Genomic DNA, 22,302 nt, shown 5'->3' with positions numbered 1-22,302 from the left:
AACAAAACAAACAAATAAAAGAACTGAACTTAAACATTCACGTCAACACGTAACGACACCCACCAATGATACTACTGATGCTGGCTGAGATAAATGAAACAATGGAATGTTGGGAGAGCCCACTTGAAGGAAAGTAACCCAGGCAGGTGAACAGTCGTATGGCACACATGGCTAACAGTCATACGGCACTGCGGAGAGACTTTTTGAACACCCCGTATTATCTTACTTTTGTTGTTTGTACTGATTAGGCAAAACATATACCAAGTACTCTTTCTATTTTTTAGGCTACAAGACAAACTTACAACGGCTCGTTAGCCCTGCAATGATTCCTACAAGTGTAAAGGCAGCATCTCAGACTAATGGCCTGTTAAATAACCACAAGCCAGCAGCCCCTGTTACAAGCAAACTGTCCCCTGTTAAAAGCCCTGTGAAAGTCACAAAAACGGAAGCCCCCATTGCCATAAATAATGTATCTAGTCCAGCTCCATCATCCTTGAAAGAAAGGTATGTATCCAGAAATAATCACTCAATTGGCAATACATTTTGTTTCATTTGTAAACAAGTATTCATTACTGTGTGTCGTTTTTAGTAAATGTGGAAATTAACTGCGTAAATAGATGTAGTTTTCATTTCACAACAGAGTTTTGTCAAGAGAACAAAACTTATATAGTGTATGCTTACAACATCAACTACTTTTAGCTTTCCTTTCTATTGTGTATTGTTCATGCTGGAGTCTGTTTGACTCATAGTTATATTTAGGTCAAGTGGTTTGCATATGCCACTTATCATCATGGAAGTCTCTGAAATAAGATCACTAAATCTTTTTTCCTTAATGTCGTTGTCTGTATTCTGCATTTGAATCAAGCGTTACAATTTATATTCCTTTTTTGTTTTTTGTAACGCATAAAAGAAATAATTAGTAGGCAACACACAGCTTTGTGAAATACAATGGCCCCTCTTTTTGGAGAATATACATACTCTGACTCAAACCTCACCAAGCACTTCAGTCCCTCTGTAACCGAACACTGCCACATCTGGGGAAAATAGTTAATGAGGCTGTAGCAGCCATCTGATAAGTCAGTGCAGAAGTCTTTGCCTGTACTGAAAATCAATTTGGAGGAGACAAGACAAGTGCAATTGAGAGGACTGCTGTTTCTCAGCAATTATAGTGAAAACTTTTGGGAAGGCATTCACCATGTCTTTTAGAACATACTGTTCCATTAATTTGGGCACTTTGACACTAGATTGATAGCCACATCTGTTTAGTGTGTTCGTAGACATATACCACACTTAACAACAGCTTAGTCAATGACAGGTGGTGATAATTTATTAAAAATAAACATTCACGGTATCCTTTTTGTACAGGGTACACTCGTCACCACTGCCACAGAGCTTGGTTCCATACGATCCCGGTGACTCCACCGGTACAGATTCCGAGCCGGAGGGAGATGGAGCAGCCAGAGACTCCAGCTCCGGTGGTCCTGGTGATGACAGTTCGGTCCCCAGCCCCCCCTCCAACAGCCCGACACCACCTCCGCCCCCTGTCACAGTCGCGACTTCCACCCCTATACCCGCTCCCAGCCCCAGACGTACGTTACAAATCCCCCGCGCAGGTTGGCAAGTGACGGAGCAGGGCATCTGCACGAAGCCCCCTCCACCCCCTGCCACATCTGCTCCCATAGCAGCTGCAACCACAACGTGGTGCGTGTCATCTCTTTCCTCTGCCAAGGACTCGACTCCGGGGCCACCGCAGCAGCCCCAGCGGCCTGTATCTGTGCCTACTCAGTAAGTACTTCAAATATTCTATCTTCAATGATTTTCCATTGATGGTATTGAATTATGGAAGTTATTGGAGTGCAGTTCTATTGTTGGATTGGTATTGTATCAAAAGAAAAATTAACTGAGGAAACTGTAAATTGTTAGGAGACAGAATGACTGGTCAGTGCTTACTTTAAGGAGGTGAAAGAGTACCTATACCTAGCCTTTAGAACATCTAGTTCCTAACTGTGGAAGAAAAGGATCCTAGGTTGAGGAAGGTTAGAAAGGGGGAACAAGTAATTCAGACCTCAGATTGACAGGAAGTAGCCTGTTGTGAGGATGAGGGGAGATAAAGAAGGAGAAAGTGTCAGGAGTATATTATTGGATGTCTGTCATGCAATACAAAACATGTCAATAGTCTGACCCCATTTTCAAAAAGCTTTTGTCTTGAACTTCTACCTATGGTCCTTGTTACTCTGAGGCAAGAGAGGTATGGCCATACATTGTAGTTCACCTACCCCAGACAATACACAGCATATGTACGAAGCCGAGAAGTCGGTCCATGACAGACTCTTCACTCACCAAAAGCAAGGTTTAAATGAATGAGATTTTCACTCTGCAGCAGAGTGTGCGCTGATATGAAACTTCCTGGCAGATTAAAACTGTGTGCTCGACCAAGACTCGAACTCGGGACCTTTGCCTTTCGCGGGCAAATGCTCTACCATCTGAGCTACCGAGGCACGACTCACGCCCAGTACTCACAGCTTTACTTCTGCCAGTACCTTGTCTCCTACCTTCCAAACTTTACAGAAGCTCTCCTGTGAACCTTGCAGAACAAGCACTCCTGAAAGAAAGGATATTGTGGAGACATGGCTTAGCCACAGCCTAGGGGATGTTTCCAGAATGAGAAACATCTGCAAGGTTCGCAGGAGAGCTTCTGTAAAGTTTGGAAGGTAGGAGACGAGGTACTAGCAGAAGTAAAGCTGTGAGTACCGGGCGTGAGTCGTGCTTCGGTAGCTTAGATGGTAGAGCACTTGCCCGCGAAAGGCAAAGGTCCCGAGTTCGAGTCTCGGTCGGGCACACTGTTTTAATCTGTCAGGAAGTTTCAAGGTTTAAATGGACCCGATTCTACTTTGCACTGGATCCACAGCAACAAGATATCTGATGCAGCCCTCAATCACCATATGTTTGTGAAAAATGTGCTGTGATTCATTGTATCAACACCTCAAGTTAATGTTACTGTTCTGGAGAACAGTACTAAAGAAAAGTTGCTGGATGCGTGAAAGACTGACCTTTGGTAGATGAAACAGACAATTTGATTGATTGTACCCCCTTCTCTCCTCCGAGACAAATTAACCTAATTTTAGTTCACCTTTTGTTTTGAGGGCTGTGTATTCAGCTGTGCCTTGCACTAAAAAATGGCAGCTAGTGTCTACAGGATTTTCACGGTGATAAAAAATGCAACACATTTTGAGAGAGTTTCTATTTTTGTTTTGGGAGAATAAATATCTTGGGTCGAGGGAATGAAGGTGTTTAACTTTGGCTTGAGATTTGTAGTGTATTTTAGATACAGGATCTGCCACACTCGTATACCTGTCAAATTTCTTAAAAGGCTTTGTATTGTTCTTAATTTTTTTGGAATGTGAATATATCTTTCCAAGATGCTACGACATATCCCAGCATTTAAGCTTGTTGGATGTGTGAAGTATCCGTAGTATTTTTATATTTTACTTAATAATGATTAATATTTTATTCTTATAATTTACTTTTTGTTTGTTTTCTGTTCTTTGACTACAGTTCTAACTGATAGATATAGAAGGGGGGGGGGCGGGGGGAGAGAGAGGACTTTTTGTCAGTGTCAGTACTGTTTATCTTAATGTGTGAAACAATGTGAATAAAATGGTTATATGTGATACGAAATTTTTACGTTTTCAGAGAGACATATTTATTGAATGCAAGTTAAAATCTTGCATAGTAATTGTAATTCTACTTTAAGGAACGCAATAATTTAGTGTCAGGTGTAAAATAATTTGTAAGCCACAGCCACACACATCAAATAGATTATCTGTAAACACCATCCTGAAGTTATTGCTCATGCCACGTATGATTGATGAATCAGTTGGCATTGTAAACTCTTTGTTAGACTCAGGTGTACCTCCATTTTATGTTCTAACTCATTGACGTTCATACTGGAATTTACGCAACCACGCACCAAATTGCGTTTGCGTTGCTGCATTCCCCGGCCTCCCTGTGGCCCCCCTCCTGGTTGGTGATTAGATCTGTGGTGATGTCCTCAGACTTTGTCTACTCATTTTAGCATGTTTCTGTTAATCATGGTTATACATTTACTTCTTAGACCTACAGGTCTTCTGAAAGACAAGTTACGAAATGTTACAAATATTTCCTTCATTGTTTTTTGGAGCAGCTAATGACAGACTGTCTGAAAGTGAGGAATTTTAAGTAATTTTCGAAAATATACTCTTTAAGTTTTAAGTATAATAGGTCACTCATAAAGATTTATTGAGTAGTGCATTAGCTACTGCAATCTCCTCTAGTGGAGCAATGAAAATGAAAATGAAAATGTTTTCTAACTTGGTAATTTTGACTTAGCTGTAATCTCCGAACTGGTTTACAGCCGGTTGTACATGGCTCATTATTTTTTAGATATAAAACTTTTCAATTACTTGTAAGTTTTATTTTGTCTATTCAACCAGAGCGGTTCACAGTGTGACACCGAAGCAGGATGTTCCCTGCCGAAATATGCCAATGATCATGCAGTGGGGTGCCTTAAATCCAACTGTAGTAAAAACGTTAAATGTAACAACAAAAACAATCAATTTTTGATGAGGTAAGCTAATTGGATAGATAAAAAATCTGCTCACCAAGCAGCAGCAGCAGAACATGCGTGTAAAAGGAGGTTATAGTTATAACCATATGTTATGTCTTTGTTCTGCCACAGCTTGGTAAGTAGATTTTTGTCTATGTAAAAGTGTGATTAGGATTTTCTTAAATCCTACTTATGTAGGACAAGTAGATGGCCGTGCAACTATACCTTGTACACCAGTCCAAATAAGTGCTTGACTTATGTAAAAAAATAATATACGACGACAATCGTTATATTTGGATGAGGTGGCAGGTGCGCGCGCGCGCCCACACACACACACACACACACACACACACACACACACACAGGGAGAGAAAGTGTTTACGAAGGAAATATTAAGTTCATGAAACTTTAGAGACATTTGTTGAACATGAGGGAAACACTCAACGTATAATTGTTTATAGGTCAGATCGTCATTGTAATGGCAGTCGGAACAACAATGATGACAGCACGAGACTACATCGAGATGAAGTCAGATCCATAGTTGGCAAGGAAGTAGCCAATGGAGATGATAGAGCATCCCCTATTCATCGATCACGAATTCCTCACACTGTTGTCGTTCGGATGCCAAGAGATGAACGATCTGATGGTGATAGCAGGCCAAGTAACAGTGGAAAAGGACCAAGTCAGATGTGGGATGGTGCTGCCAGAACAGAAATCACTGGCAAACTGAAGCACTTGTCACACCAAGGCTATGCGGGAGCACAAGGTAAGCTCTTTTTCCATGTTACGTGTATAAAATTGCATTTAGTTGTATGAAACATGGCTAGAATGAGCACAAGAGATGGTATGAGCTGTAACAGGTTCTGGCGCCCAATTCAAACTACTGGCATTTGATGAGGGAGGAGGCTGAGCAAATTAGAATATTTTCAACATCTTTAATGGAGGCTATGCGCTCAGCAGTGGGTGAAATCAGTCAGTTGGCACCAAGAGACTGTACAGGAATACAGTAAAACCCTGAATTAATGAATTTGCTTTAAGGAAATCCCACTTTTAATGAATGTTTCTGTTATTTCTGGTGAAACTCCTATAAAACCAGTGTTTTTCCTGGTGATAATGCTATAAGACTGGTGGTTTTCCTCCTCACTTTTAACAAATCACACTATAAGTAGTAGTCTTTTAAGGAATAAACATGGAAACATTCTGCAAATTAAAATTAATTTCACATTAAAATCCAGTTTTTATGCAATTCCTAACATGTTACTGAGTTTCCAATTTCTTTCACTTTCACACAGATTGTATTCTTTGTCATGTGACACAGTAAATGATAAATCATTCAATTGATTGAAACATACCTAGATCATAGTTAATAACTCTACTTCTCTTGTAGTAATCTGGCAGATATGTTAAACAAATCTGAAATAGATTTCTGCCCTGCCTAATGACTTGGGTCACATAATCTGATGTCAATCTTGGAGTCTACAAAGATGAAAAGTGTAATTGTTTGTTTATTGAAGTGTTAAAGTTATCAGTTTTACTTTTGTCAAGTTATGGCGTACCAGCATATAGAGATTACAGTTCAGCGAAGGCTGACTATCATCTGCGATTTTTGTGATAATTGTAATGTAAAACCTTCCAACAAGTCAAAGAAATAAGATCTAGCACCATCTAGGTGTGTGGCACACACAGAAATAAGAAAGTGTTCTTAAATGCCCAAGCCAACAATTTTTGTGGATTTAAGAGGAACAACATTTATATGTCTACATTCGGTAATATGGCAAATATTCCTTTAAAGTGGTTTAAAGGAATAAAAAAAATCAGCATTCCTATCAGCAGAAATATACTGCAAGAGATGGCTTGTGAAATCATCCTGAAGTTCAGTGTTGGAAAATTTAATTGCATTGCTTGGCATGGCTGGTGAGATCATTTTAAATAAGTCATAATCTGTCATTTCAAAAAGTGTAAGTTGAGAAAGTGAGGTGGTCATAGAAAGAGTAAACTATATGTAAGAACATTACATTGCCACAACTGATACAGGGCCTCCCGATCAGCCCACTACTGCAGCCTAAAGTGCTACTGCATGCACTGAGTTTGACCCCTCAACTGTGGTTAAGTGGGAAACGGTTCAAAGGTGTGGCAGACAGCAAAGACTTTTGGGTAGAGATGGGGTCAATAGTAAGGCCTTCCCTGTTCGACTGACAGAGCTTTCAGGTGCTATCTGTGACAGAAAAAGTTTGTGGGTCAGATGCATTCGCTTGTCCTGTTTCACAAGAAGCCTCAAACATAGGTGCGTAATGGTGCTCTTACGAATTTGGCCACCAAAGAGAGGCAGAAGTCCAGTAAGCACTCTGTGTACATACCTGCGAGAGTCATCTCACATGTGAAATGGGTCTTCTTGGATGCCATGAAGAGCACAGGGTGCAGCCACTTGCAGATGGTGTCTCATGTTGATACTAATGATGTGTGCCGCTTTGGATTGGAAGAGATTCTCTCTGGATTCAGGCAGCTGTCTCAAATGGTGGTGACTGCCAGTCTTGGTCACAAGCTGAAGACAGAGCTCATGATCTCTAGCATCATTGACAAGATTGTTTATATTTGCAGACCTTTTCTACATAGTGAAGTGAAGTGGAGAGTCTGAATCAGAGGCTCAGGCTGCTCTGCAACCATGTAGGCTAAGATCCTTGACTTGAGCCAGAGGGTGGTGGGATATTGGCTTCCGCTTAATGGGTCAGGGGTCCGTTACACACAGAAGGTGTTTGTGGTGGATGCTGCGTGGAGTGGACTGGGCAGTTTTTTTAGGTTAGAAAGTTTCAGTTCCAAAGGGAAGAACCAGAGCAGCAAGCGCTAATATAAAACACTGAATCTCAAATCATTTTTGGTACCGAAAACTGGCTAAAACAGGAGGAAAGGGCAGTTGAAATTTTTACGAAGTATCTAACAGTTTCAGACTGTATAGATTAGATGCGTTTGGTAGCAGCATGTCTGTTGCTGTTAGCAGTAGTTGATCGGGTAGCAGAATTGAAGTAAATAGGTCCTCTGAGTTAGTATGCGCAGAGATTATATTTAACAGTTGGAATAAATTGATAATTAATTCCTTTTACCAAACCCCTTTACTCAAATGATATAGTTGCTGAAAGGTTCATAGAAAACTTGAGTATCGTCTCGGATAGATAGCCCACTGATAGTTATAGTTGGTGGTACCTTAGATATGTTGATGAAAATGTGTGTTCAAAGCTGGTGATAGGTATAAAACATTGTCCAAAATTATACTAAATGCTTAGTTCAAAACTTGTTTGAACAGTTAGTTCAGGAGCCCACGTGTAGTGTAGTGTAGTTTGTGTGTGTGTGTGTGTGTGTGTGTGTGTGTGTGTGTGTGTGTGTTGCGGCTTATGGGTGCTCAGTGTTGAGATCATCAGCACTCTGACACACATTAAAAGAAACGAATGTGTCCAAATTTAGTAAAATGGAAGCATACACACAAAGAAAGTGGGGAAAGATGAAAAATGCTGTACAAGAAAATGAAACGTAAGGAAAACTAGAAAGGAGTGTCAAGGATGCCACAAGAAATTGTCACTGGCTGGCCACTTACGTAAAATAAGGGTGAGCCAGCCACCCTGTGAACAAATTAAGACCCTCTCCCTGAAATCTCCGTAAAAAGTTGGACAAGTCGCTGAACTTTAAAACTTTATCCACATTCATTTGAGTATTTCCTAAAAGAGGTGACAGATCCGCCGGCAAGACAGCCACGGCCCACTGGTCAGAAAATAAAACGCAATCCAATAAAACATGGCGCATAGTGACCTGGACACCACAAGTACCACAGATTGGAGGGTCCTTTCGCCAGTGCAGGAAGCCGTGCGTCATAGGACTGTGGCCTGTCCGAAGCCGAGTGAGGAGAACATCGTCCTGTCTGCATCGTTGGAAGGAAGTACACCACACACACGTTTTGGGCTTGACCAAACGGAGCTTATTGTCAGTCATTTCCAGCCACTCATCCTCCCACTGACGCATGACTCGTGAGCTCAACAGTGAGTGTGTGCAGGGGGATGGCACACTGAAATACTTGCAGATTGAGCCACGCCTCCTAGGCTGCAAGACCTGCCCTTTCGTTCCCGGCAATGCCGACGTGCCCTGGAACCCAGCAGAAAGTCACCTCCTTCCCCAGTCATTGTAGTTGGAGGAGGGCATCCTGGATGGTCTGGACTATTTTATCTGCTGGGCACAAACATTGCAATGAGTGAAGGGCACTTAGTGAATCGGAACAGGCAAGAAATTTAGTGCAGGAAGAGCATCTCATCTACTCCAGTGCCCGCTTGACTGTAGATTTTTAGCTTGTTGGGAACTAGGGGGTTCCACCAACAGCGTCCCATTACACAATCACGTAACAGATTTCAAACTGCCAGCAATGCCCTCGAGCCCTTTGTGAATATAAGAAGGGGAAACTTTCTTGAAGCTGCCCTCTTTCCTTGTAATGACTAAAAACACATTCTGACCGCCAGCATGTGTTCTGTTACTTGTCATGATACTCTCAGATGTCATTCCTGAGTCAGGAGGACTATCTACGCATGCCCTCTTGTTGGATTGGGTGTTGGAACCTACCTGCGGCAAAACCTTTCCGCTGGCAGGAGGCAAAGATGATTTCGAAGGATATGGTTGCAAAAATATACTTCACCTCTTAGCAACAAATAGGGAGTATCATGATGGATACAGGGGTTAGAGACCACAATATTGTTGCAGCAAACCTCAGCAAAAATAAATGCAAAATATATCTGTTTTAAAAATCGTTTAAAAATTCACTTGGCACCTTCATAAGAGGCAGTCGATATACCTTATGAACCAACTTTGGAAGCATACACCAGATACGTCTCAAATTCAGAGGAATAGCATTGACAAGAACTGAAAGATTTATACCAAATAAATTAATAAGAGAGAATTATTGCCCCACAGAACACAAAACATTGTCAGAATTATTACCCCACAGAACACAAAACATTGTCGGAATTATTACCCCGCAGTACATAAAACAGATCAAAACATTGTTACAGAAAAAAAGGCCATGCAAAATTTAAATGAATGCAAACTCACTAATGAAGTTCAAGGGAAGTTCGAAATTAGTTTAGATTTCAGTGTGATGTGCTTCTGACAGTTTCCCACTTGAAACTCTGTCCCAAAATGTAGCAGAAAATCCAGAGAAATTCTGGCTGTACATGAAGTACACCAGTGGCAAGACATTCAATACCTTCACTGCATGAAACCGATGGTAGTGTTGCTGATGACAGTGCCACTAAAGCAGAGTTGCTAAATAGTTTTTTAAATTGCTTCACTGAAGGAGAAGAAATAAATAATCCAGAATTCCTGTCAAGAACTGCTGCCCACACGAGGTAACTTGGAAGTAGATATCCTTGGTGTAGCAAAGCAACTCAAATCAAGTCTTCCGGACCAGATTGTGTGCTAGTTAGATACTTTTCAGGATCATCATCATCATCAGCCAATTCAATCATTGAATGATGTGGCCTCTTCGAGTCGTGGATTCAGGTAGGCTTTCAGAAGTCTTCTCCAAGTGGGACGGTCTTGGGCAGTTCTCTGCCAGGTGTTACCAGCGATCTTCTTGATGTCTTTGTCCCATCTGTCTGGTGGCCTTCCTCTAGGCCTCCGGTGCTCTCTCGGACTCCACTCCAGTACTAGCTTCGTCCATCTGTTGTCTTTTCTTCTTGCGACGTGGCCAGCCCACTGCCATTTCAAGGAACCTACTCTCTCTAAGATGTCATTAACCTTCGTCACAGACCGGATGTCATCTGCCCTTTTCCTGTCCTTTCTTGTATAGCCCAGCATTGATCTCTCCATAGCTCTCTGTGCTGTCCTAAGTTTCCCTTTTGTGAATGAGTTCAGTGTCCATGTCTCGCATCCGTACGTCATCACAGGAAGAATGCATTGATCAAATACTGCTTTCTTCAGATTTACTGGCATTTTTGATCTGAATACTTCTGAATTCTTCCCAAATGCTTGCCAACCAAGCTTGATGCGTCGATAGATTTCTGGTCTTATGTCTCCCTTCATATTTATAATCTGGCCAAGGTAGACATATTCACTGACCTCTTCTAGTAGACTGTCCTTGACTTTCACATCTCCAGCTGGGACCCATTTGTTGGATATTACTTTTGTTTTGGAAAGGTTCATGTTCAAGCCAACCAGCTGACATTCCGATGCAAGATCTGTAACTAAGTTTTGGAGCTCTGCGAAGTCTTTGGCCAGTAAGGCAATATCATCAGCAAATCTCAAGTTGGTAAGCCTTCTTCCATTAATTCTAATTCCCTTACCTTCCCAGCTCAGCTTTGACATAGCCATTTCCAATACAGCAGAGAACAGTTTTGGGGAGATGGGATCGCCTTGCTTGACACCCCTCATTATGCGGAATTCTTGAGTTGATTCGCCGATGTTAACATAAGCTGAAGAATTCTCGTAGATTTTCCTGAGCACTTCAATGTATGCTGCTCCCACTCCTTGCTCACTCAAAGCTTGGAGGACAGCTACATGGCTAACGGACGATTTCTAACTAACTTTTCAGGATACACTGATATAATTGTTCCGTATCTAGCAATCATATACAGTCACGTGCTCTATGAAAAATCTGTACATAAAGACTGGAAAATTACACAGGTCACACTGATACTGAAGGAAGGAAAGAAGAGTAATCCACTGAATTATAGACCTGTTTCACTGATGTCAATTTCAGTGAGATTTTGGAACATACTCTGCAGATAAACATTAAGAACTGCCTTGAAGAAAACGATCTATTAACACACAGGCAGCATGCAGTCAGAGTTCGCAGTCATGTGTGTGAGATGTGCTTGCTTGTGTGAATGAATGGCATGCATTTCTCTTTTCCTGACGAAGGCTGACACTGAAAACTTAAGTGTAAGTTTCGCTTTAATTGTGTCTGTCTGCAACTTGTTATCTTTGTGGTAAGTAGTAACGTATCTTACATTGTTGATAATCCTACCAGAAGTGATATCTGATATTCCCCAAGGAGGTGTTACAGGCACTCTGCTGTTCCTAATTTTTATAAATGATTTAGGAGACATTTTGAGCAACCCTCTTAAGATTGTTTGCTGATGGTGCTGCCATTTACCATCTAGTAAAGACATCATAACATCAAAATCAATGTTGTTGTTGTTGTCTTCAGTCCTGAGACTGCTTTGATGCAGCTCACCATGCTACTCTATCCTGTGCAAGCTTCATCTCCCCGTACTTACTGCAACCTACATCCTTCTGAATCTGCTTAGTGTATTCATCTCTTGGTCTCCCTCTACGATTTTTACCCTCCACGCTGCCCTCCAATGCTAAATTTGTGATCCCTTGATGCCTCAGAACATATCCTACCAACCGGTCCCTTCTTCTTGTCAAGTTGTGCCACAAACTTCTCTTCTCCCCAATTCTATTCAATACCTCCTCATTAGTTATGTGATCTACCCATCTAATCTTCAGCATACTTCTGTAGCACCACATTTCGAAAGATTCGATTCTCTTCTTGTCCAAACTATTTATCGTCCATGTTTCACTTCCATACATGGCTACACTCCATACAAATACTTTCAGAAACGACTTCCTGACACTTAAATCTATACTCGATGTTAACAAATTTCTCTTCTTCAGAAATGCTTTCCTTGCCATTGCCAGTCTACATTTTATATCCTCTCTACTTCAACCAATGTCAGTTATTTTGCTCCCCAAATAGCAAAACTCCTTTACTACTTTAAGTGTGTCATTTCCTAATCTAATTCCCTCAGCATCATCCGACTTAATTCGACTACATTCCATTATCCTCGTTTTGCTTTTATTGATGTTCATCTTATACTTCCTTTCAAGACACTGTCCATTCCGTTCAACAGCTCTTCCAAGTCCTTTGCTGTCTCTGACAGTATTACAATGTCATCGGCGAACCTCAACGTTTTTATTTCTTCTCCGTGGGCTTTAATACATACTCCGAATTTTACTTTTGTTTCCTTTAGTGCTTGCTCAATATACAGATTGAATAACATTGGGGAGAGGCTACAACCCTGTCTCACTCCCATCCCAACCGCTGCTTCCTTTTCATGCCCCTCGACTCTTATAACTGCCATCTGCTTTCCGTACAAATTGTAAATAGCCTTTTGCTCCCTGTATTTTACCCCTGCCACCTTTAGAATTTTAAAGAGAGTATTCCAGTCAACATTGTCAAAAGCTTTCTCTAAGTCTATAAATGTAGGTTTGCCTTTCCTTAATCTATTTTCTAAGATAAGTCGTAGAGTCAGTATTGCCTCATGTGTTCCAACTTTTCTGCGGAATCCAAACTGATCTTCCCCGAGGTCGGCTTCTACTAGTTTTTCCATTCGTCTGTAAAAAATTCGCGTTAGTATTTTGCAGCTGTGACTTATTAAACTGATAGTTCGGTAATTTTCACATCTGTCAACACCTGCTTTCTTTGGGATTGGAATTATTATATTCTTTTTCAAGTCTGAGGGTATTTCGCCTGTCTCATACATCTTGTTCACCAGGTGGTAGAGTTTTGTCAGGACTGGCTCTCCCAAGGCCGTCAGTAGTTCTAATGGAATGTTGTCTACTCCCGGGGCCTTGTTTCGACTTGGTCTTTCAGTGCTCTGTCAAACTCTTCACGCAGTATCGTATCTCCCATTTCATCTTCATCTACATCCTCTTCCATTTCCATAATATTGTCCTCAAGTACATCGCCCTTGTATAGGCCCTCTATGTACTCCTTCCACCTTTCTGCTTTCCCTTCTTTGCTTAGAACTGGGTTTCCATCTGAGCTCTTGATATTCATACAAGTGGTTCTTATTTCTCCATAGGTCTCTTTAATTTTCCTGTAGGCAGTATCTATCTTACCCCTCATGAGATAAGCCTCTACATCCTTACATTTGTCCTCTAGCCATCCCTGCTGAGCCATTTTACACTTCCTGTCGATCTCATTTTTGAGACGTTTGTATACCTTTTTGCCTGTTTCATTTACTGCGTTTTTATATTTTCTCCTTTCATCAATTAAATTCAATATTTCTTCTGTTACTCAAGGATTTCTCCTAGCTCTCGTCTTTTTACCTACTTGATCCTCTGCTGCCTTCACTACTTCATCCCTCAAAGCTACCCATTCCTCTTCTACTGTATTTCTTTCCCCCATTCCTGTCAATTATTCCCTTATGCTCTCCCTGAAACTCTGTACAACCACTGGTTCTTTCAGTTTATCCAGGTCCCATTTCCTTAAATTCCCACCTTTTTACAGTTTCTTCAGTTTTAATCTACAGTTCATAACCAATAGATTGTGGTCAGAGTCCACATCTGCCCCTGGAAATGTCTTACAATTTAAAACCTGGTTCCTAAATCTCTGACTTACCATTATATAATCTATCTGATACCTTCTAGTATCTTCAGGATTCTTCCATGTATACAACCTTCTTTCATGATTCTTAAACCAAGTGTTAACTATGATTAAGTTATTCTCTGTGCAAAATTCCATGAGACGGCTTCCTCTTTCATTTCTGTCCCCCAATCCATATTCACCCACTATGTTTCCATCTCTCCCTTTTCTTTCTCTCGAATTCCAGTCACCCATGACTATTAAATTTTCGTCTCCCTCCACTACCTGAATAATTTCTTTTATCTCATCATACATTTTATCAATTTCTTCATCATCTGCAGCCCTAGTTGGCATATAAACTTGTACTACTGTAGTAGGCATGGGCTTCGTGTCTATCTTGGCCACAATAATGCGTTCACTATGCTGTTGGTAGTAGCTTATCTGCACTCCTAATTTTTTTTTTCCCCATTATTAAACCTACTCCTGCATTACCCCTATTTGATTTTGTATTTATAACCCTGTATTCACCTGACCAAAAGTCTTGTTCCTCCTGCCACCGAACTTCACTAATTCCCACTATATCTAACTTCAACCTATCCATTTGCCTTTTTAAATTTTCTAACCTACCTGCCCGATTAAGGAATCTGACATTGCACACTCCGATCCGTAGAACGCCAGTTTTCTTTCTCATACAGTAAAGCTGCATGCCCTCGGGAAAAATTACGGCTGTAGTTTCTCCTTGCTTTCAGCCGTTCGCAGTACCAGCACAGCAAGGCAGTTTTGGTTAGTGTTGCAAGGCCAGATCAGTCAATCATCCAGACTGTTGCCCCTGCAGCTACTGAAAAGGCTGTTGCCTCTCTTCAGGAACCACACGTTTGTCTGGCCTCTCAACAGATACCCCTCCGTTGTGGTTGCACCTGTATCGCTGAGGCATGCAAGCCTCCCCACCAATGGCAAGGTCCATGGTTTATGGGGGGTATCAAACTCAATGGACAAGATATTTGAATGGTGTATAAAGCAGCAATTAACACTAAATAATGGAAGATGTCAGGTCATCCATGTGAGTTGTAAAAGGAATCCATGAATTTCAGTTATAAATAATAAATCAAAGGCTAGAATTTAACTAAATACCCAGTGACAACAGTTACAAATAGCTTAAATTGGAGTGATCACGTACATAATATTGTGGGGAAGGCAAACCATAGACGGTACTTTATTTGTGGAACACTTAAAAGGTGCAGCAAATCTACTGAAGAGGCTGCCTACAACTACAGTTGTCCATCCACTTCTAGAGTACTGTTGCACATGGGATCCTTACCAGACAGGGTTGATAGAGAACATCAAAGAACGTTTAGAGAAGGGCTTCTTGTTTTGTGCTATTCCGAAATAGGGGAGATAGTATCACAGATAAGATATGAGAGTTGTGGTGGCACTCTTTAAACCAAAGGCATTTTCTCACTGCAACAAGATCTTTTCATGAAATTTCAGTCTCTTCCAAATGTGAAAAAATTCTGTTGACACTCACCTATGTAGAGAAAATTGATCAGACGATAGTTGTAATAAAATAACAGAAATTGTAGCTTGCATGGAGAGATTTGAGTGTTCATTTTTCCTGCATGCTGTTTGAAAGTGGCACAGTAGAGAAATAGTGTGAAAGTGTTTCAGTGAACCCTCTGCCAAGCACTTTGGTGTGAGTTGTAGATAAGTTGTGTGGATGTAGATGTTATGAGCCCAGAGGTATTTTCAATGCATGAAAGTGGCATCCTTTATTGATTCATACAAATGACAACTTTCGTAATTTACTTGCTGCAAAATCATATTTCGTTAAACGAAAATATGCTGCAGGTAAAAAAAAGGAAAGGATGGATGATGACTTTAGAGTGTGTAAATATGGATGAAAGTGAAAAGTTGGTTTCACTTAAAATAGGAAAATTTAAAGTTTCCAGGTGTTTCAAAAACGCGTAAAGAAACTTTGTAACCCTTGGTTGGTATCAGAAATCTTTATCACAATTTTTCAGGTTTTTAGATGCCAAGATGGGTGCAGAAAATTGTAATTATTGTTGACTGATAGCTTTTACATAGCAAAGAAATTTTATTTATTTTTCGAGTCCAGGACATAAAATGTTATTTCTGAGGGTTGTAAACATTGTGTTCCCTCCTCCGAACTGTGGATGTCAACTGCAGCTCTGGACCTGGGCATAATATACAGTGTTAAAGCCAATAAAAAATAGCAATTTTGTGGAAGTCAGTTTCATTTTTTGACGGGTTAAGTTTTTAGCACAGGATATTGATAATTTTGTAATTAAATATCACCTACCGTATTTACTCGAATCTAAGCCACACTTTTTTTCCGGTTTTTGTAATCCAAAAAACCGCCTGCGGCTTAGAATCGACTGCAAAGTAAGCAGAAGTTCTGAAAAATGTTGGTAGGTGCCGCCACACCTAACTTCTGCCGTCGAACATATGTAGCGATTCACATGCATGCTTTTCAGGCACAAAGATAAATACTGGCGCCAAAACCTCTGCGTCAGTAAATAAATTAAAAAAAAAAAAGAAAAAAAAGAAACGGTGGAAGACGAAATTTTTTCTCCGCCCCGAGTTTCGACCACTGCATTTTCATAATTATCCAATGAAGTAAATACAAATTCCGTATTGTTCGTCTTCGAATGTAGCAACATTTCAATGTACTGTACTACGAAAATCCGACTGGCAAGACTGTTTGGGATGTTTGTCAATATGGCCAACTCAACGTTTTCAATTTTTTCTACCTATGAGAAGAGATGGTTGCTAATAGGAACTTTTATGAATCGTGAATCACATGCAGTATTCTCTTCACCATAAGAATAATACGTATATAAACATTTTGCCATGCATTCTTTCGTGTTTGCTGCTATCTCATTTAAATCCTGTCTGCTTAATAAACTACGAAACTAGAGTGAGACAATAGCAAACGCTGAAGAATACACATATCATTTCATGTTTATATTCGTATTATTCTTGTGCCTAATAGTGATACAGTCAGAAATGAAGCACGTCAATTGACTAGATTTTTAAATCTAAGATGACTAATTTCTGTGCAGAATGTTATGTACTAAAGAGACGTCTGCAAAGATTTTCAAACAAAGAAAAATTTTCGCTAAACTCTCGTTCAGAACATCTTCTATCATACGCAGTCTATTATTTGGTTCTTGTTGATCATCGCCAAAGAAAGCAGCAGTGTTAGTAACAACAAATAGCAGTCTCTTGCCATTGTTTCGCTAATGAGACGATTCCTCTCTTTTTCTTTTTTTAATTGTAAGCGGCGGTAGCGCGCACAAAAGCAAGCCACGCCGCGACCGGCGACAGGCCGTAAACACTGATTATTATCAGAATGCGACAAACAGTGCATGACACAGTACAGTAATGCATTTTCAGCTTAGAGTGACGTAAACACCTATAACAAAGAGAACGGCACTTATCAGATCAAAGAAAAATAAGCAATCGATCCAAACCAGACGAAGCACGTGAAAAAGGAAGGGTACCCGTATAAATACGGACAGAGCGCCTGACGCATAGCAATGGCTACCTGGTAAAGCCTAACTGCTAAGCTTACTACGCGAACCAAACTACTGTAACTGTATCGTCATTCATTCGACCTAAATTGTGTCTCATATTACAATGGACCAACTTTGTTTCGATTTGGAGGTGCGGCCTAAAACTTTACTCTCCCCTTGAATTTCGAGTCTCATATTTTAGGTGCGGCTTAGATTCGGGAAAATTTTTTTTCCTTGATTTCGAGTCTCATTTTTCAGGTGCGGCTTAGATTCGAGTAAATACGGTATGTTATCTAAACTTGCTTGAATTATGATTCTGGGTCATTCCTTGTATGTACTCGTGGCACACCCCCATGTAAGGAAAAATATTTGAGTCTACAGTTTAAGAAGGGGTTTTACTGCACATCCTCCATTGTACACTGTGGTGGAAATGAAGAATATTCGGATGATGTATCTTCACTGCTACTAGTGTAACCTCTGGTTGCAGTTGGCATTATTACATCATTTACGTCCATGTGATTCTTTTACTTCTGTGAGTCAGTTGCTCTTTTTTTTTTTGCGAAGACAGTTTTAGGGAATTAACATTATAGTTGCACAGAGAACATTTGAATGTAATTAGTTTTAACTTGATGTGTTGCCTGTCGTCTTTCATCTCTGGATTTTTGACTTATATTTTCTGAATGATTTTTCTGGTGCTTCACCGGCAATGAGAAATGAATCTTTCACATTTCGAGCCATTGGTTCTGGTGAAATGTCAGAAAAGTCATTAAATAAGTGCCAGATCAAGAAGCCAAGGCAAAAAACAACAGACAAAAATGTCAGCAACTGGCTGTGAAAACCTGAACAGTTTTATAGTTTTATTTGGTTTGCCAGTAAATGCTGAAAACTTCCAGTCACTTCTGATTTCAGTGGTTTTAACATATTATTGGTATTACATAATTTCAAGGCTGTTCCAAACTATATTATCCATGAAAAATAGTCGTGTGGTTGGTTATAAGGGCTTTTAGCATAGCAGATAGTAAATATGAACAATGATCAAGCAGTTTAAAATCTAGTCATAAAGACCAGTTTGTCCGCAGCTCGTGGTCTAGTGGCTAGTGTTGCTGCCTCTGGATCACAGGCTCCAGGGTCTGATTCCCGGCCAGGTTAGTGATTTTTCTCTGCCCGGAGACTGCGTGTTTGTGTTGTCCCCGTCATTTCATCATCATCATTCGTGAATGAATGTGGCTAGAATTGGACTGTGTAAAGATCGGGACAATGTACGGGCGCTGATGACCACACAGTTGAGTGCTCCTCAGACCAAACATTATCATCATAAAGACCAGTTTAGTTAATATTCAATGCTCTGAGTAACACTGTAAAATTGCTTAATGAGAGCTACCCTCAGGTTTGCAGGAAAGTGGGGGGAGGTGGGCAGACCAAAGATAATCTTTATTTTCATGAACAAAGTAATTTACATCTTTGCAGAATTATTTAATTTTAAAGAAATTACAAATATGTTCAGTGCAAACCAATCACCATATGTTTTCTAATTGTGCTTTCACATTCTGCAGATTAATAGCTGGACCGACACCCCACAAGTTTAGATCTCTTAAACACTTCTTTAGAGGATTGCTTTGAACATGAGACGACACACAGTGTTGGTGTACATCAGTATTTTCCATTCTATATTGTTTAAATCTCTAGGCTTTCTATGTCAGTACAAGGAAAAACCAGTCCAAAGTTGCAAATTTCACTTTTTGTATTCACTTGATGAATATTTCCAGCAATGAAAGATTTAGACTGAAGACAAGTTGCTGTTTGAGTAGGGGTTGCACATGCCACACTGTCCGATGTTGTGTACAAACGATTCTGCATAATAAGTTTGTTTCTCTAGTCAGTACCCAATTTATATTACACAGATATGCAACATACTGTATTTCTCAAAATTGCATGGCCCTGAAAGGCACTCTGGGGACCAGAGAAAATGGGAAATTGGTCTTAAGTAGCATACAGTCTCTTTTTTTTTTTTATGCAGCTTGTTCTTCCAGTTTTTTCATTATGTAAAATAACCCTGGCACTTTAGTAAAGATTGTCTGCTCCCTCCCCCCCAATATTTCATTTTTTAAACAAAAAAAGTCAAATTGAAGCTGTGGTGTGTTGTTTTGTTAAGTGTTGGTTTCACTGTGCCCTTCTTGTCTTAATTTTCTATGTTGTTCATATAGTTTCTTTCTCTTGCAGTGACTAGTTGGGGTGGTGAACGGAGCTACGTGGACATTGAACTGGAGAAAGAGCGTGATAAGGAACGCAAGAGGTCTTTAGAAAATTTGTATGACGAAGAGCTCGACAGAGGAAGGGTAAGTTTGTTTGTTGATAAATTTCTTGGCTTCCAGTGACAGCCAAGTTTCTGATAGTGCTCAGTGTGAGTTGTAATCAGTACATTAATTTAAGACTAGGGTTTATACACATTTAAGGAAGAAATAAATGTGTGATTCATACCTGAATAAAAAATGTATGAGGGCATATTTGTTTGTAGAAATGGAAACACTGCAAAGGTCAATAGGGTTACAGAAGAGTGGATATGAAATGGCATGAGAGGAGTTTCTTAGTACTGAGGATCATAGGCCTAGGAGGTAACAGTTAAAAGACAGTCAATCATGAGACATGAAATCACTCAACAATTTGCACAGTGCCAGGGGAAAATGTTTACTAACCTGTGAACTTCACAATTGTTACAACTTTTTCTGTAGTTATTCTTTCATATGATCAACCAGTAAAAAAAGAAATCCATTGTGTGTTTAGATCTTTCTCTCATAATCTGTTTCGTGTTCCTACAAAGGAAATGCAGCAGCACATTGTGGTTTTGAATTTTCATATTTTCTTTCTTCTGTTTATATTTCGTCCTCATTGTCTGTACTAAGATTTGTAACATGTTTGAAACAGTGAATAAGAAAACATTATCTTTACAGGCAAAGAAGATGAAATTCAACAATAACAGCAGCTCGCAGCACAATTCCCGACCCAAGTACAATTCGTTCCAGCAGTATCACAATGAGAAGATTCGTTGGAATAACTCTGGTAACATGTTCAGGCCGCAGGTCTATTACCGCCCACACCATTCACATCCTCATCCCCCACCATACCATCACAAGGGATTATATTACAAGAACCGTGGTGGCCATTCCTTTCACAAATTCAATGGTAGTGGGAGATTTGGTGGTTCAAAACAAGGGTCTCGTTGGCAGCGCTGACATCTCTCCTGTAGAGGAGAGATGTACCCTCGAGCAGATATCTCAATGGATGTAAATATTTTTCTTTTTCTTCAGTACCTTTTATTTTTACTCAGTTGTCAGGCAGTCACATTGTAAATTGAAGTGTTTTTTAAGCTGTGACAGTAGATGTTTTAAATGTATTATATGAACTTCAGTGGAATAACAGATTTGATTGTGTATGTAGCTATATATTATTTTCCTTTCGCTTGTGAAAGACTGCGTTATGTGGAGAGGAATCGTTGATACTGTGAGAAGTGCAGAAATTGTATTCAATGTGATTCTTGTGTTTTGCATTTATATGTCGTGTGTGTGTGTGTGTGTTGTGTGTGTGTGTGTGTGTGTGTGTGTGTGTGTGTGGTGAGAGAGAGATTGAGATTATCGTGAGTTTAAAATGAACTGTACATAGCTCAGAACTCGGTAGTAAGTGTACTTTTGAGTCATAATGGTCTTAAAGACCATATTCTGCCCAGTTTATTTATTTGTAAATGTTATTTCTTGTAGAAGATGTACAAGAAATAGCATGTTTACCCAGTCTTGTGTTGCTAGTGACAAGTGTTCCTGCCATGGTAAGTGTAGCAGTTACACTGTGTTAAAAAAGAACCAGAATTATTATTTTTCCATTCTTTATGCACTGCATGTATTTAATTCTGTTGCTGTTCATTAACAGCTAGATGGAATCTGTGTAACAAATCTTTATCAATGTGATACGTGATGTAATAAGTGTTTCAAAAAATGAGTGGTTTCCCCAATGCAGATACTTGAATATTTCTCTGTGTTTACATGTTTATACATATTTGTGTGCATAAATGTCTGGATCGTTGCAGTATTATACAGACTTATGATACCTGCAAAAGGTGGCAATAAAATCAAATGACTAAACTGGTTTCATTTCTACTTGATTTTTATTGTGCAGAACATAGGAGATAAATTTGCAGCTGTTAAACAATTGTTACAAGAGGTAAAACTATAATATGTTTCATGGTACATTATCAGTATGCTCCACTTTTCTTCTAGTCTTTTAAAGAGTAGTTTTAAAATTGTTGTGATGACGTCTCGTCTGTGATTTTCAGTAGTTAGGTATGTTCCTAAGATAAACATGTCTGGTACTATTCACATTTATTTAATGTAAATTGACATTGTTGTTTTATTGTTCCCCCCACTGCCCCCTCCGCCCCACCCCCAATGACCTGTAATTAAACGTTCATTTGAAGTGCCTCACCAACATTGATATTACATGAAAAAGTGTCTACTCTTTTCTGCCTGTGTGTGGGGGAATGAGATGTTCTGTTCAGTATATAAAATGCTGAACATGATATAGAAGTACCACTCAAGGATATGAGTTAAAATGGTCTCTGTTGGCAAAAAACATAGCAGACATTGTCTATAACTGTCAAAACGCTTTTTCATCAGAACAGTCTACAATACATACATCGGTGCAGACGTTTCCAGAAAACTTCACCATTTTCTCTGATACCACATATTTTGTTTGATTGAATAATAGCATTAGAATAAATGTGAAAGTAAATGGATGTTGCAAAGCAAATGTTGTGACTGTTAACATTATTGGTCACACCGCAGATGCTCAGTTCA

General features: G+C 39.8%; 1 protein-coding gene across 2 annotated transcripts in view; it reads left to right on the top strand.

Moving 5' to 3' along the window:
- LOC126175087 (ubiquitin carboxyl-terminal hydrolase 36) overlaps positions 1–21,595 on the top strand; it is a 48,494-nt gene extending 26,899 nt beyond the window's left edge. For both annotated transcript variants that reach the window (XM_049921630.1, XM_049921631.1), the window contains exons 11-15: positions 285–504; positions 1,366–1,785; positions 5,047–5,351; positions 19,682–19,797; positions 20,410–21,595. In XM_049921630.1, the coding sequence (XP_049777587.1) occupies positions 285–504; positions 1,366–1,785; positions 5,047–5,351; positions 19,682–19,797; positions 20,410–20,691 (1,343 nt within the window). In that variant the 3' untranslated portion in view covers positions 20,692–21,595. The remainder of the gene's footprint in view (positions 1–284; positions 505–1,365; positions 1,786–5,046; positions 5,352–19,681; positions 19,798–20,409) is intronic.
- The last annotated feature ends 707 nt before the right edge of the window (positions 21,596–22,302 follow it).

This window comes from Schistocerca cancellata, chromosome 3, assembly GCF_023864275.1.
Source record: "Schistocerca cancellata isolate TAMUIC-IGC-003103 chromosome 3, iqSchCanc2.1, whole genome shotgun sequence".
Taxonomy (NCBI): Eukaryota; Metazoa; Arthropoda; class Insecta; order Orthoptera; family Acrididae; genus Schistocerca; species Schistocerca cancellata.
The sequence above is the reverse complement of the archived record's forward strand: the minus strand, read 5'-3'. Positions and strand labels throughout refer to the sequence as shown.